General features: G+C 40.1%; 1 protein-coding gene across 2 annotated transcripts in view; it reads left to right on the top strand.

Annotated features, from left to right (window-relative positions):
* The window catches only part of KIF27 (kinesin family member 27), a 30,502-nt gene that overhangs the window by 707 nt on the left and 14,771 nt on the right, over positions 1-15,024 (top strand). For both annotated transcript variants that reach the window (XM_063179645.1, XM_063179644.1), the window contains exons 2-5: positions 782-1,176; positions 3,183-3,383; positions 4,741-5,669; positions 13,610-13,753. In XM_063179645.1, the coding sequence (XP_063035715.1) occupies positions 879-1,176; positions 3,183-3,383; positions 4,741-5,669; positions 13,610-13,753 (1,572 nt within the window). In that variant the 5' untranslated portion in view covers positions 782-878. The remainder of the gene's footprint in view (positions 1-781; positions 1,177-3,182; positions 3,384-4,740; positions 5,670-13,609; positions 13,754-15,024) is intronic.

Below are 15,024 nucleotides of genomic sequence, written 5' to 3'. Positions count from 1 at the left end.
AGACAATGTGTGTGAGAGCACGAAGTTCAGCAAACTTTACCTTTCATGACAAAAATTCTCAGAGTTAGCAACAACAATGCAAAATATGTGTGTGGGATCCCATGCAGATTTTTGAATTCTAGTGAAAAACAGCTATAAAGAAAGGCAATTCCTTAATATTTACAAGTGTACTCCTGTGCAATGCTTATGCTGTAAGAATGAATATGCACCAGGCAGGTAAGCAACCATGTATGCTAAAATTATAATTACTAAAAAATAATTACATATGTGCCTAAAGTTTCAGATCAAAATCGGAGGAATGTTCTACATGTAGTAAATAGATACATTTAAAACCACACTTCCTTGTGCTTGTTGAGTTAGAAATGTTTGGTGCTTGATAAGTGGAAAGATGGTATGTATATACAACTTCTGGAGAAAAAGGTTTTGTTAGACTGATTTGTGTTGCCTACGCAATATGAATGCAGGAACAGGAAAATGAGAGGATCCATTGTAAGCCTTTGCTTTACCAACAGTGTTTATTAAAACTCTTACAATATTGTTGCTTTGTATGACTGTGTTATATTCAAATAGGAAATCAGGCAACTTTAAGTCTGCTAACCTGGAAATAAATAATTGCAAAAATCATTTATTAATTGATTATATAGTTATTAATAGAGCAGCATTTATATCGGGTAGTTTTCAAGATTGTAATGCTGCTTACATGTTCCTTAGGAAATCTCAGCTTTTCACTTCAGGAGATATATTCTTTTGTATTATATAACATGGAAAACTTTTTTCTTAGTTGCAGACAGCTGTGAATGAAGTGAACAGAGCCGTGATGACAGATTTCTTCTTGACTATGTGAATACTGAGTGGGAAGCACAGTGGTGGAGTCTGGCATGGAGGAGATCCCAGTTAAAGTTGCAGTCCGAGTCAGACCTCTGCTTTCCAAAGAAATACTTCACAACCACCAAGTGTGTGTCAGATTAGTGCCAAATGCTAAACAAATTATCATTGGAAAGGACCATGTCTTCACTTTTGATTTTGTATTTGGCAAAAACTCAACCCAAGAAGAAGTTTATGCTGTTTGTATTAAGCCTCTTCTAGTGTCTCTGACTGAAGGATACAATGCTACAGTGTTTGCCTATGGACAGACTGGTTCTGGGAAGACTTACACCATCGGTGGTGACCACATTGGTAGGTTATAGAAAGGTTTTTGGTTTTTGGAGATTTTTTAATTGGTAAAGAGTGCATTTATGCAAGTTAAATATTTATTACATAGCAGATAATGCTGCATAGTTTTAAGGATCAAGGCAAAAACCTGTAGTAAAAAAACTCAAAACTTCCAGTTGTTTATGTGATAATTAAGGTTCTAAAAACTTCTCCATAAATTAGACTATACCAAAAATATCTAAGAAACCCCAATTTGTTAAGTGTTCTTTCACATTCCACATTTTAACATGCAGTTTATATTACAACTTTTTTTTCTGAGATATAGTGGTTTTGAAAATTTTTACTATACTTATCTTACCTTGCAAATGTCTTCATTAGGCACTTAATTATTTACTTGCTCATTCTGTGTTGGATTTGTTTGCTTTTTTGGGGCTTTTGAGAGAAATTTCTGTGACATCTGAGAAATTTATGCTTTAATTTTTCCAAATTGATATAAATAGAGTATTGTAAATATTTTGGCAGAGTCTTCCTTTTATTTAGAATCATAGGATCACTGAACTGTGTAGGTTTGAAAAGACCCCTAAGATCTTAAAGTCCAACCATTAACCCTACATTTCCATGTCGACAGCTAGGCCTATTCCATTGGATGACCACCAGTGAAGAAATTCTTCCTAATATCAAATCTAAGCCTCCTCAGGTGCAGCCTGAGGTAATTTTTTCTTGTGCTGTCACTTTTTGCCTGGGAGAGGAGAGTGACCCCCCTCGCCCCAGTTACACCCTCCTGTCAAGTGGTAGTAGAGAGCACTACGGTCTATCAGGAGTCTGCTTTTCTCCAGCTTAAACAACCCCAGCTCCCTCAGCTGCTCCTCCAGACCCTGCCTCAGTTCTGTTGCCCTTCTCTGGACACACTCCAGCTCCTCAATGTCCTTACAGTGGTGGGCCCTGAACTGAACACAGCACTGGAGGTGTGACCTCATGAGTGCCCTGGACAGGGGGACAATCACTGCCCTGGTCCTGCTGGCCACACAACTGCTGGTACTCCTCAGGATGCCACTGGCCTTCTTGGCCACCTGGGCACAGCTGGCTGGCCTGTGATCTGCTGCTGTCAACCAGCACCCACAGGTCCCTTCTGGCTGAGCACCTTTCCAGCCACTCTGCCCCCACCCAATCCACGGTGCTTAAGGGGATTGTTGTGCCTCAAGGGCAGGACCCCACAGCTGGCTTTGTTGAACCTCATACCTCTTCTGCTTATTGTTGTAACTTCACTTCCATTCCCTTCACTAGTAGGTATTTAATGTTCCTATAAGTACCATTGCTAGCTAAATTGTTTTGGTAGTGCATGTCACAGTCTAAGGCTGATCATAGCTCTGCAATTACACTCTTTTAGTTTAATGAATATATTTACTAAATTAATACTTAGATGTGAGCAACCTGTTAGTTTTTTGGTAAAAGAGATTCTTTTTGTTGTCTCATAGGCAAGCAGCTTCCATAGTCTTGGATAAAGAACACAGATGATTAATGGAAACATTGTCCTATGCTGACTATGTAAAACAAAAGTAGAGTTTGGCACCAGTGTTCCATGTTTATGAAAAAATAGGAAATTACTGGTAGTGTTGGTCATAAATCTTGTCTCGCTATGTTACTGATGATTTTGCTTTATATAAGTAGAATTTATAGTTTCTCAAACCCTTGAGATGTCATTGCTAACTATATTGAGTAGGAATAAAGAAGAAATCTGTACTCTGAGGAGTATAGTTTTAAAGCAGAATCCATATTTTTCATAACTTTCAGAACTATAAAATTATGTAATTAAAATCCTAGTACTGGATTTGAATCCTAGTACTGGATGCAAACAAAGTTTCTGACACACACACGAAAAAACATTACAAAAATTCTTGTGAACGATGAGCTCTTCAGATTCCTTAGTGAATTGCATACTAAATATTGCAGGCTTCTCTCAAATTTCAGTCTTTGTAATTTATGTTACAGAATGACTGCAGTTTTCTGTGACATTTGTGCTTATATTTTAGCATCAGTGGCAGTGGATGAGAGGGGCATAATCCCACGGGCTATTCAGGAATTATTTCATCATATTTCTGAACATCGTAATATTAACTTCCGTGTGAAGGTATCCTATATAGAGGTTTACAAGGAAGAACTTCGAGATTTGTTGGATTTGGAGACCTCCATGAAATATCTACATATTCGAGAAGATGAGAAGGGAAATACAGGTAGGGTTCCAGCTCTCAAATTTGGTGTTTTGTGTTTCAGTTTCTGTCCAAATTATTCTTGCTTTCTCTTGAAAGTGCTTATTCACTACTAATGAATAAAAGGAAAAAAATTATTAATATAAGCTCAGTTTAGCTGTTTGGAAACAGTTTGAGGTTTAGATGCTTGTCAGCAATATAGATGTTCTATTATATAGATGGAAGTGGCAACAAATGGTAAAGTAAATAACACAGTTATTGTTTCTGCAAGTTCTGTCTAGAAACAAAATAGTATGCGATTATTCACTTGAATAAATATTTTAAGATTAAACCATTGCTTCTTGCTTCAAAATTACAATTGTTAAGTCAATTATATTGTAAATATCTGCTCCCCTTTTACAATGAAATGAGTGGAAGAGACCACTTCATTAAGAGAAGGGGAAGTAGATATTCTTAGAGGCTTTGAGATTAATACTTGCCCTGTAGTATCCTGTTCACCCCATGAAAATGCGAGAAGAATCCACATCAGAGTTATTTTATTCTCAAAGTATCTAATCTGGTTTAGGTTCGGATTTTTTTTCTTTACATTCTAATTGTTGTGTTTAGTCTAGTATTCTTAAACTGTTATATTAAGCTGTCATGGGTTTTTTGTCTGTAGCTGGGAGAAAGCACTAGTTCAGCACAAATCTTGCAGACAACATCATTGCTTCAAAAGAATCTCACAATACATTTTAAATTATTTATTTTCTTCGGTACAGTTAGAGTAAGGTTCTTGTTCTAGGATGCTTTCCATCTCTCATTAAAAGAAAAATATGATAAAAAGGATTATTAGTAAGAGTACTTGGTAGAAGTACACTTACACTTTATTAGATTACTAACAGATACCTGTCCCAAAGGACAATCTGCACTATTCAGAATAGAAATTATTTTCTTGGCTTGGAATAAGTTTTACTAAAAACTTTATAGTTCTTAGTCTTTTTTTTAACTGGCAGAATATCCTTTGAGCTGATTTTGCTCATATTTTTTCTAGGTAGCAGCACACTGTAAATTGTAAAGGTAATGTGCAGTGTGCAATGTGTAAATGAGTTGTGTCTTGTGTCTAAGATACTGTTTCAAATGTTATGGCACAATAGACCCCTACATTAAATATCTGCAGGTTTCAGATGTGTTGTATCTCATGCTTTGCACACATTGTGTCTTCAATTTCTATGACCATATGCTATGACTTCATAGGTAGGGCATAGCCATAGCAGGCTTGTATTTTCTCTAATACACTATTATAGGTATTGCTGTAAATATTGCTGAAGAATTATCATTATAAACTATTGCTATTTAGAATTTATTAAATTATTCCTACTTTCATCTGGTTTGGCGTTTGAAGTGATTGTCGGTGCTAAGGAATTCCAAGTAGAATGTGCAGATGAAGTAATAAGCCTGCTGGAAAGTGGCAATGCAGCTCGTCACACAGGCACAACGCAGATGAATGAGCACTCTAGTCGATCTCATGCCATTTTTACCATCAGTATTCATCAGAGGCAGTCTGCAGAGTATCAGAATGCTGCACAGGATTCAATTTCTTCAAAGTTTCATTTTGTGGATTTGGCAGGATCAGAGAGGGTAGCAAAGACTGGAAATACTGGTGAACGCTTCAAAGAATCAGTTCAGATCAATAGTGGTCTCTTGGCCTTGGGAAATGTCATCAGTGCCCTTGGAGACCCAAAAAGAAAAAGTGTACATATTCCATACAGAGATGCTAAAATCACTCGTATTCTGAAAGACTCCCTAGGAGGAAATGCCAAGACTGTTATGATAACATGTATAAGTCCATCCTCACTCGACTTTGATGAATCTTTAAATTCCCTCAAATATGCCAACAGAGTAAAAAACATTAGAAATAAACCAGTAGTAAATTACAACCCAGAAAAAGACCGAATTGATGAAATGGAACTTGAAATCAGATTGCTTCGGGAAGCTTTGCAGAGCCAGCAGGCCCGTAATCAGCAGTTACATGACTTAAATGAAGAAAAAGCCCGTATCAGTTCACTTGAGGAGCAGCTCACTCACCTTCAGGCTCAATGTTTCAGTTACAGAAATTGTGTAGATGAAGCCTTACCTTTTCTGGTTGATTTGTATGATGATGTTAGCTTAAGAAGAAGTCAGCGGGACAGGTTGCAGAGCTGGATCACTATGGTACAGAAAGTAAGGAAGGAAGCTCTCACCATCCAGGAGGCTGACACAGGCACTGAGACCAGCCCAGTACCACATCACATTACAATACTTCAGCTGAAGAGGGAACTAAAGAAATGCCAGGTATTTAATTATAAGTTGTTTATTTAAATGACTAAGTAAAAAAAGCAATCTGCCAAAATTTGAGCTATATTTTGAAAGATGGATAAAATTGTCACCTGTACTTAATTTGACAATTAAATTTAATTTCCAGCTTTGTAGAATACTCTTTGGCCAATCTCTGGTATGTAGGTGTTTTGTAATGGATGTTTGAATACACAATCAGTGACAACAGAGATGAGTTGAAGTAATGTTATATTTTCTCTAGTCAGTTTCAAGATGATTCTTCAGGCTGAGCTGTTTTATCTGTTAGATATTTGGTTTTAGCTATGCTAGTATGCTAGGCTTGGCTGAGATGAAGTTAGTTTTCTGTATAGCATCCCCGAGGGTGCTGTGTTTTAGATTTGTGACCAATACAATGATAATAAGACAGTAATGCTTGTGCTCTTTCTGAACAGTGTTTTGTACAGTGACAGGCCTTCTGTTTTTCTGCCTGCAACCCCCAGTAAATAGATCGGAGGATGTATGAATAGTTGGAGACACAAACATGAAACAAAGCAGATGACCTGAACTAATCAGAGAGATTTCATACCACATAATGTGATGCTCAGCAATAAAAAGGGAGAGGAGGAGGTTTAGGGAGACTTAGCTGTATTTTACCCAGAACTGGCTCAGCATTAGTCAGCCTTGGGAGGTGGTAGGCAATAGCTTTTGCATCATCTCTTTTGTTTTATTTTCTTTCTCTCTTGCACTTCATCATCACTTACTGATCAGTTTCTATATTGACTCACAAATTTTCTTGCTTTCACTTTCCCTTTGCTTTTCCTCTGTCCTCCTAGGAGATGGGGGTAGGGGGAAGTGAAGAGAGCTCTGTGTGCTTAGCTACCTCCTTGGATAACCCACAACAGTCTATTTTGGAACCCAACCTGTGGCTCAAGGCTTTCAAAATAATAACAGATTTGATGACAGTGTGCTAGAGTAAACTTGTTAATACCTGTGTGGTTGAGATGTTTAAGGACTGTTGCAGGTCATGAAGCTGCATATTTGCTTTGGGTGCTGATTTGTATGTGTGCGTGAATATTTAGATGCTTGATTCCTTTCTAGCTGTAAAAAAGCCTCCAAGAATCATTAATGACTATTTTCAGATTTTGCGATTTTGTTTGCTCTTTATTACTTGGTTTTCCTTTGCTTGGGAGTGCTATGACAAAACCACTGTCCATCAGCGTATAATCTGATACTTGGGTCTTACATTGTGGATGTCCCAGTACTCCAAGAACCACCTCATGGATAAAATCAGCAACTATATTTTACCCTCTTCTTCCCTGAGAGACATTTTGCAGAGAGAGAGGGAAAAGTGGTACCTATCCCTTCCTCTCCTCCAGAACAGTTTTTTATAGTTTTGATGTAGTGGCTTCTGAGTTCCTTCAGTGTCCTTATGTAATCAGACTGTTCATACTAATGTGTTGTGATCCCAACTTTGATTAATGTTCATAAGGTTAAACAGCTATTTGAGGTTGCCACATGATTTGAGCACGCCAGGAACATGCTCTAAGGTGATTGATCCCTGGGGTGTCAGTATGTCTGGGAGGAGATGGGCAGGAGCACAGAGCCATTGCTGCCTCTGATTACTTGTGATTTCATATCTGAACAGGCTCATTAACCCATCAAACTAATACATTATTTGAAGAAACGAAGGTGAAACACAGTGACTTCTATAGCTGTGTTGGATGTGCCCCATGCCTATAAATGCAAGAGGGCCTGGTCTAAAAGCCCACAAACAGGCTTGTAGTGGTCTGAGACTCAGAAGATGTCTTGGTCTGAGGCCACAGAGACACTAAACCAGAGACTGAACCCTCAACTCTAATAGCTGATCTTGTAGTAAAGAAACAGTGGAAACAGAGATCAAGTTAATAAGAGAAGAGGCAGCTCATGCTCAGAGGAGGAGAGAGGAGGAATCAGAACAGGTAGCCTGTTCCACAGCAGGATAGGAAAGGAAAGAGACAGAAATCATGAGAGGCGGAAGCTACCTGGTCCCTATCCAGGGCCTAGCTGCAAGATAATGTGTAAAGATTTTGCCTGACAAGATGAACTAATTGCTACCTGGTTGCTCCAGAGCTGGAATAGTAGGGCTAACAGTCTGGAACTAAAAGGAAGGGGAACACAGTAGCTGGGACTCTTTGCTAGGGATTGTGGGACTGACAGAGGGATTGGAAGAGGGTCCGCCACCTCCAGCTTCCAGAGGTGACTCCTATTGAGCATGAAGACAAAGTACTCTCTTAAGGAAGATGCTGTCATCCAGTGAGGCATGTAGACTGCCACAGAGCAATATATTTAATGTCTGAGGGAATTAGAGGTGGTGGAGGTAATCTTCAGTGACATGGACAATAAACAGGCCTCGAAAAATCCAAACAATGTACAGTCCACACAATCTGAGTGGCTGAAGTCTATACAGAACACACAGACATCATATGACAGCATCCTAGTAAGGCTGAATTAGGCTTACTCTGTGGCACCAACTGTGTACAGAACAGTTTGCCAGCCCTAGAGATTGACTGAAAATCTCTATTCCCTCTCCTTGATATGGACCTGCATCTCAGCTGTGGAAAGATTGTTACACAAGGTCTAGCAACTCAAAAGATAATGTGGATAATCTCTTTAGCCCCTTGCTTGGGCAGGCCAGCATATTGACTAACTTGACCAGGAATTACTCTGCTTAAGGGAAAGGAGGCCATGAGCACATGACAAATCCCACCCTACAGTTCTATCTGTGAAATGGATATGAGAAGTGGGGCGGTGCACCTATTTTGGTCCTGGAACTTTGCACAAAAAGCAGTCTGTACATAAATGGGGAAAGAGGCAGTGGTTTAAAAGGGTCTTCCAGGAAGATTACTGTTCCAGTTGTTGTCAACCAATTCCTGAGATGCAGTAGACCCCTTCCTCTTTCTGATACTGATTCAGTGGACTTACAGCTCTGTGGGTTTGAACTCCATGCTTCAACAATGTGTTACAATCTGCTCTATTCACAAAGGAGGAAAGGAAGTGGCGGAAGGAAGGAAGGAAGTGGCGGAAGGAAGGAAGGAAGTGGCGGAAGGAAGTGGCAGAAGGAAGTGGCGGAAGAAAGGGAAGGAAGTGGCGGAAGGAAGTGGCGGAAGGAAGTGGCGGAAGGAAGTGGCGGAAGGAAGGAAGTGGCGGAAGGAAGGAAGTGGCGGAAGGAAGGAAGTGGCGGAAGGAAGTGGCGGAAGGAAGTGGCGGAAGGAAGTGGCGGAAGGAAGTGGCGGAAGGAAGTGGCGGAAGGAAGTGGCGGAAGGAAGTGGCGGAAGGAAGTGGCGGAAGGAAGTGGCGGAAGGAAGTGGCGGAAGGAAGTGGCGGAAGGAAGTGGCGGAAGGAAGTGGCGGAAGGAAGTGGCGGAAGGAAGGAAGGAAGGAAGGAAGGAAGGAAGGAAGGAAGGAAGGAAGGAAGGAAGGAAGGAAGGAAGGAAGGAAGGAAGGAAGGAAGGAAGGAAGGAAGGAAGGAAGGAAGGAAGGAAGGAAGGAAGGAAGGAAGGAAGTGTCGGAAGGAAGGAAGGAAGTGTCGGAAGGAAGGAAGGAAGGAAGGAAGGAAGGAAGGAAGGAAGGAAGGAAGGAAGGAAGGAAGGAAGGAAGGAAGGAAGGAAGGAAGGAAGGAAGGAAGGAAGGAAGGAAGGAAGGAAGGAAGGAAGGAAGGAAGGAGGGAAGTGTCGGAAGGAAGGAAGGAAGAAAGGAAGGAAGGAAGTGTCGGAAGGAAGGAAGTGTCGGAAGGAAGGAAGTGTCGGAAGGAAGGAAGTGTCGGAAGGAAGTGTCGGAAGGAAGTGTCGGAAGGAAGTGTCGGAAGGAAGTGTCGGAAGGAAGTGTCGGAAGGAAGTGTCGGAAGGAAGGAAGGAAGTGTCGGAAGGAAGGAAGTGTCGGAAGGAAGGAAGTGTCGGAAGGAAGGAAGTGTCGGAAGGAAGGAAGTGTCGGAAGGAAGTGTCGGAAGGAAGTGTCGGAAGGAAGTGTCGGAAGGAAGTGTCGGAAGGAAGTGTCGGAAGGAAGTGTCGGAAGGAAGTGTCGGAAGGAAGTGTCGGAAGGAAGGAAGGAAGGAAGGAAGGAAGGAAGGAAGGAAGGAAGGAAGGAAGGAAGGAAGGAAGGAAGGAAGGAAGGAAGGAAGGAAGGAAGGAAGGAAGGAAGGAAGGAAGGAAGGAAGGAAGGAAGGAAGGAAGGAAGGAAGGAAGGAAGGAAGGAAGGAAGGAAGGAAGGAAGGAAGGAAGGAAGGAAGGAAGGAAGGAAGGAAGGAAGGAAGGAAGGAAGGAAGGAAGGAAGGAAGATTAAGTAGAAACATACCACCCCTCCATGCGTCTTAATGATGTCTCATAGATCCTCTCCATCTGGTCTTCTTGGTGGTGAGGGTCCCTTGCCAAAAGCATAGTATCCAATGGATTAGCCTACATTTGGGCCAAGTGGGAATGCCCAGGTGCCTCCCCTGAGGGGAGCCATGTTTGACACTGTCCCTTGAAAGACTTTGGGTCAGCTGCATCATTTTGTATCGTGAACAGTCCTCTGGCACAGGGTCACGGGAACCCTTCAGGGAGCCTTTGATGAACCTTGATGCCCCCTTAGCTCCCGCTCATGTGAATGTCCCATAGATTTGATTTTCTGGGGTGGGGGGCCCCACAGCTGAGCTAATCTGCACAGCAGAGGATGCATGTTCAGTGCCTCTGACCAGAGGTTTTCACATGCACCCAAAACCCTCCTCCCCCACCCTTTAGTGGGGGATAGGAAGAATCCAGGCTTATCTGTTGCCAGGTTTGCAGAAACCTGGCAATAGATAAGCCTGGGGCCATGGCCTCCACCCTGAACCCACTGGGCTTGGCTCTTCTGTGACTGCTCTCCTAGCCTTATCCATTACTTCCCAGGCCTGAGACGCTTTAACCAATTTTCTTTTTTTTTTCACTTTTCTTCTCTCAAGTAGCCTTAGTCAGTTTAACTCACAGAGTTTCAGTCAGGAGGCACGTTCACTCTGGGCTTTGGTAGTGCAGCTTCATCATACAGTTTTGCCATAACAGGCAAAAAATTGTTATGACAATGTTTAAGCCATGAGTGATAACATTTCAGTCTCTGACACCATGGAAGGACTGTGCTGGCCTGTTGTAGGATCATACAAATATTCTTGTAGCATAACCTGGGTGCCTGTCCTGAGTGATCACTGTAGCCAGACAGAACCCACATCATGGACTAAATAAACTCAGTGGACATTTTATGGGTATTTTACAGGACTAGTCTATAGACTAAAGAAATGATATCTGTGCAAAAGTCAAAGGATGAGAAGGGAAGAAAGGATAGTTAATAAGGTTGCATTGGATAGCGTGGGGCTTAAGCACGACATAAATGGTGTGGAGTGTTAAGTGGGGGTTGTACTAAGTCTGGCCAAGATGGAGTTAATATTCTTCATAAATGCTTGCAGGATGCCATGTTTTACATTTCTGACTAGTACGATTCTGAAAGAAGACCAGTGTTTTAGGTCTTGCTGCAGAGTGTTTGCACAGTATCAAGGGACTGACTCTGACTGTGACACCAGTGAATAGATAGGCCGGTGTGCCAGGGACAGGAGGAGCACAGCCAGGCAGATGACCCAAGTCAACCAAAGAGATATTTCACATCATTTGACATACTCAGAAACTGAAAGGGGAAGGAGGGGGATTTAGTTATGCTAGCTGTCTTTTTGCACAGGAGCTAATGGGAATCTGCCCTTTCAAGGCAGAGAGTGATTGGTTTTGCAGTAATTAACCACCTTTATGTTATTTTCTCTGTTCTTTCACTTCATCTTCACTTACTGTACAATTTCTGTCTTGACCCACAAGTTTTCTTACTTCTACTCTTCCTTGGGACTGGGGACTTGGAAGTGAGGGAGTGTACTCAGTTAGGTAAGTTAGTTTTCCCCTCAGTTAGGGGGAGAAAGATGAGAAAGAGAGAGAGAAAGACAGAAAGAGAATTTTCCTATCTCTGGGAAGTGTGTACTTAGGTGCATATCCTCAGCAGTTGCCCTGTGAACCCAGAAATTGTTTTGAATCTTGGAAGATATTACTTTGTCAGAAGCATTACAGATATAATTACAATACAGATATTTTCAAAACTATCAGTGAATTTACAGATGACTCAGGGACTAAGTTTTGCAAGTTTTGTCTAATATTATCTAATACTATGTATGTAATGTGCTAGTCTGTCTAATATTACAAAGTTACAGTTTCATCTCTTATCTCTTAGCAATTTCCTAAACTGTATTTCTCACAAAACCTCCTATATTTCCTTTTCCATTACTATGCCTTTAGCTAACAGAGTTTCTAAACTATTTGCAGATTTCTTTGTCTAATCTTTTCTAACAATTTCTTTTGTGTTAAACATCAACTTTTGCTTTTTGGTGACATCATACTTCTTTATGGTTTTCCAAAAAAGGTGAAAATTGCAAAACATCTGGGAGTCTTAGCATGCAGATACCCCATGAGGATCCTGTCATATCGCTAGTGCTGATCAGATGTTTCTCTCACAGTAGATAATAGTCCTAGAGACAACCTGTGGGGAGAAGAGCTCTCAGCCTTCTAGCATGTCTCCTAACAGAACTGACACGTGATCAAATAAATAATTCTTTTTGGAAACATCCCCATATGCATTTAGGGAGTACTTATACTGGATGTGCTGAGTTAAAATGTTGACTGTGAACATCAAAAGAAAAGAAATGCAGGTTATTGTGCAGTGAAAATCATCTCAAATCAAAATTAATAACAGATTTTATTACTTAAAACAACTATACACCAGTTGGATTCTGAGTGAAGTTCTGATGCCAGATGAATAGCCCAGAAAAACTAATTTGAGTTTGGTCACATGTGGAAGAAGGCAGTGCTCCAATAAGTTAGAATTTTGTAGCATCAACCCATTTTTAAGTTTGCAACCAAACTGATAAAGCTATAGATTATTATCTGGCAATTGCATAAATAAATTTTGTCTTTTCGTTGTTCTCAAGCAGTCTAAATCACAGCTTTTGTTCTTCCTTCTTGTTTTTCTTCTGTGACTTGTTTTAAACCTCTGTTTCCCTGGTTCAAAACAGTGTGAAAGCTGACCTTAAACTTAGCTTGAACTCTCTTCCCCAGGGAGTATGCCATCCACAGCCAGGATGAGATGGTTAGAGGAAGGCTAAAATAAATGAGACACTACAGACTCCAGAGCAGGGTTTGCATATGGACAGATTTAATAACTAGTAGAGGACCGGTTCTTGTCTGTACATACACATTTCTTTGCTAGCAGCTATTGTTGCTTGGATAATGCTGTCTTACATGATATTAAAATACCAAATTGGCTGTAGCTAACACCCAAACTCATTCATATGTCCACCACCAGGACTCTTGGAGAAAAAAATAGGAAGAGCAGGAATGAGAAGGTTTGTGGGTTGATGTAATGTTTCAGTACTTTGTCTTTGGCTTCTGCAGGCTTTCTAGAAGACTAATAACATTTGGAAGTCTCCATCCATCAGTATAAATTCATTCACAAGAACATATGAACAAGCATTCTTGTGTTTTCTTTAATGTTTAAACTGTTATCCAAGTTGCAGATTGAGGACAGCTGTTCTTATTTTTTCATTAGAGAAGTATATTAATCACAAGATGCTGTGATCTTGTAGCTACATATAACAGCATACTAAAGATAATAATTGAATTTAATATATACTTCAATAAATTAGGTTTGGTTATGAGTACATTATCTCCTTGGGAAGAATGAAACTTGTTAGAACAAAATCAATAGATGGAACAGAAGTGAAGAAATAGCTGCTAGAAACTGCAGATAACCACTTAGACAATTTGCTGTACATACTTCAAGACTTTGCAGTGCTGGTCATGTCTCTTAACAACAAATGAGGTTTTATTTTATTGTAGGAATAATAATGTCCCTTTTGCCTAGCTGAACTTTTCTTTCATTATGCAGCAGGTACTAGTTATGGATGAAGAACTATTTAGCCAGAAGAATCATGAAGTGCAGATACTGCAGAATCAGATAAAGACATTACTACAAGAAAAGAAAGAACAACAGGAACTTTTAAAGGAGGCTCAAGAAACACAAAGATTACAGGTATTTTCCCACTGGTACATATTTATCTGCATTGAACCATCCTTCTACCATGTGAATGCATTCAACAGTCCCTCAGATATGATTTCTGGAGACTGTATATGAACCTAGCTGTGCCAGAAGCCTCCTGCATAACTAGAAGTGAACCATTCATGCTCTCCATGCTTCCTGAACCATAACACACAACCTTCCCCCAGATTTGTATCATTGTTCAGGAGTTCCAGGACAATTAATAGATTAGGATTTAAAAGACTTTGAAAGATGCTTTAGAATTGAAAAAAGACTGTATGGATCCTATAGAATGCTTGAATTGAAAAGTTATATAGAAACTTATTTTGTTATAGCTTTATTAAGAATTAGAGTATTGGCTCCTTTTGGCTTTATAAGACAGAATTCCATCCTGACGTTCTGATCATTTACTATTAGAGAAAACTGAGTGACATAATGGAAAGTGAGGTAAAGACAAAAAGGCTGCTTGCCTCTTTCCTTCTGTAGATCTTGAATTTGCTAATGAAATTATGGTGGCTAGTACATGCATAACATGCACATAGAATAGTTAATATTCTGCTGGTGTTGCCAGACACGCGGATTACAGATAATTTATTATATGAATTTTTAAAAGAGAAAAGCGTAAACATGGATAGCTAGTGCTCTTCTCCTTATCATACTTTTTCTCCTTTTTCCTTTTCCATTCTGATGACTTGGGGAGAGTCAGTGCATTAAAGGTAAGTAAACTAGTCGTGATATTTTTCTTCCCTCTGTCATTTTCTTTCTTTTCTGTCATTCTGGCTAAACTTTTTTTAGCCTGCACACCATAGTGTCAACTGATAGTGTGATAATGCTTATTTACATTTTGGAGGATACAAGGTAGCTGTTACAGTGTAGAGAGAAGGTTCTTTCAGTATCAGAGACAGGAAGGAAGCCTGAGAGCTTTCAGGCAGCATTTTGGCATTTAGTTCACTAAACTGCCACTTCTGTTTAAGAACGTATAATGCAAAGCAAGTGCTTCTGTGAAATATTTTACATTGTGTTCACAGGCATATGTAATTTAATGGTACATGATAGAATAAGGGCTTCTAGAGTAGCAGGTATGAGGTAGGAGGTAATAAATGTTTATACACATATGTATTTATGAAATGGGTTACATTATTACACTGTGGAGCTGTATGTGCAATTGTATCAGGGATAAATAGTTTCAAGGTGGATCAGTTGGCTGTTACTTCTTCCAAAACGATAAGAAATATGATATTCATACATATATTCGATTTTCTATG

This window comes from Melospiza melodia, chromosome Z (assembly GCF_035770615.1).
Source record: "Melospiza melodia melodia isolate bMelMel2 chromosome Z, bMelMel2.pri, whole genome shotgun sequence".
Classification (NCBI taxonomy): Eukaryota; Metazoa; Chordata; class Aves; order Passeriformes; family Passerellidae; genus Melospiza; species Melospiza melodia.
This window is presented reverse-complemented; position numbering and strand designations above follow the sequence as displayed.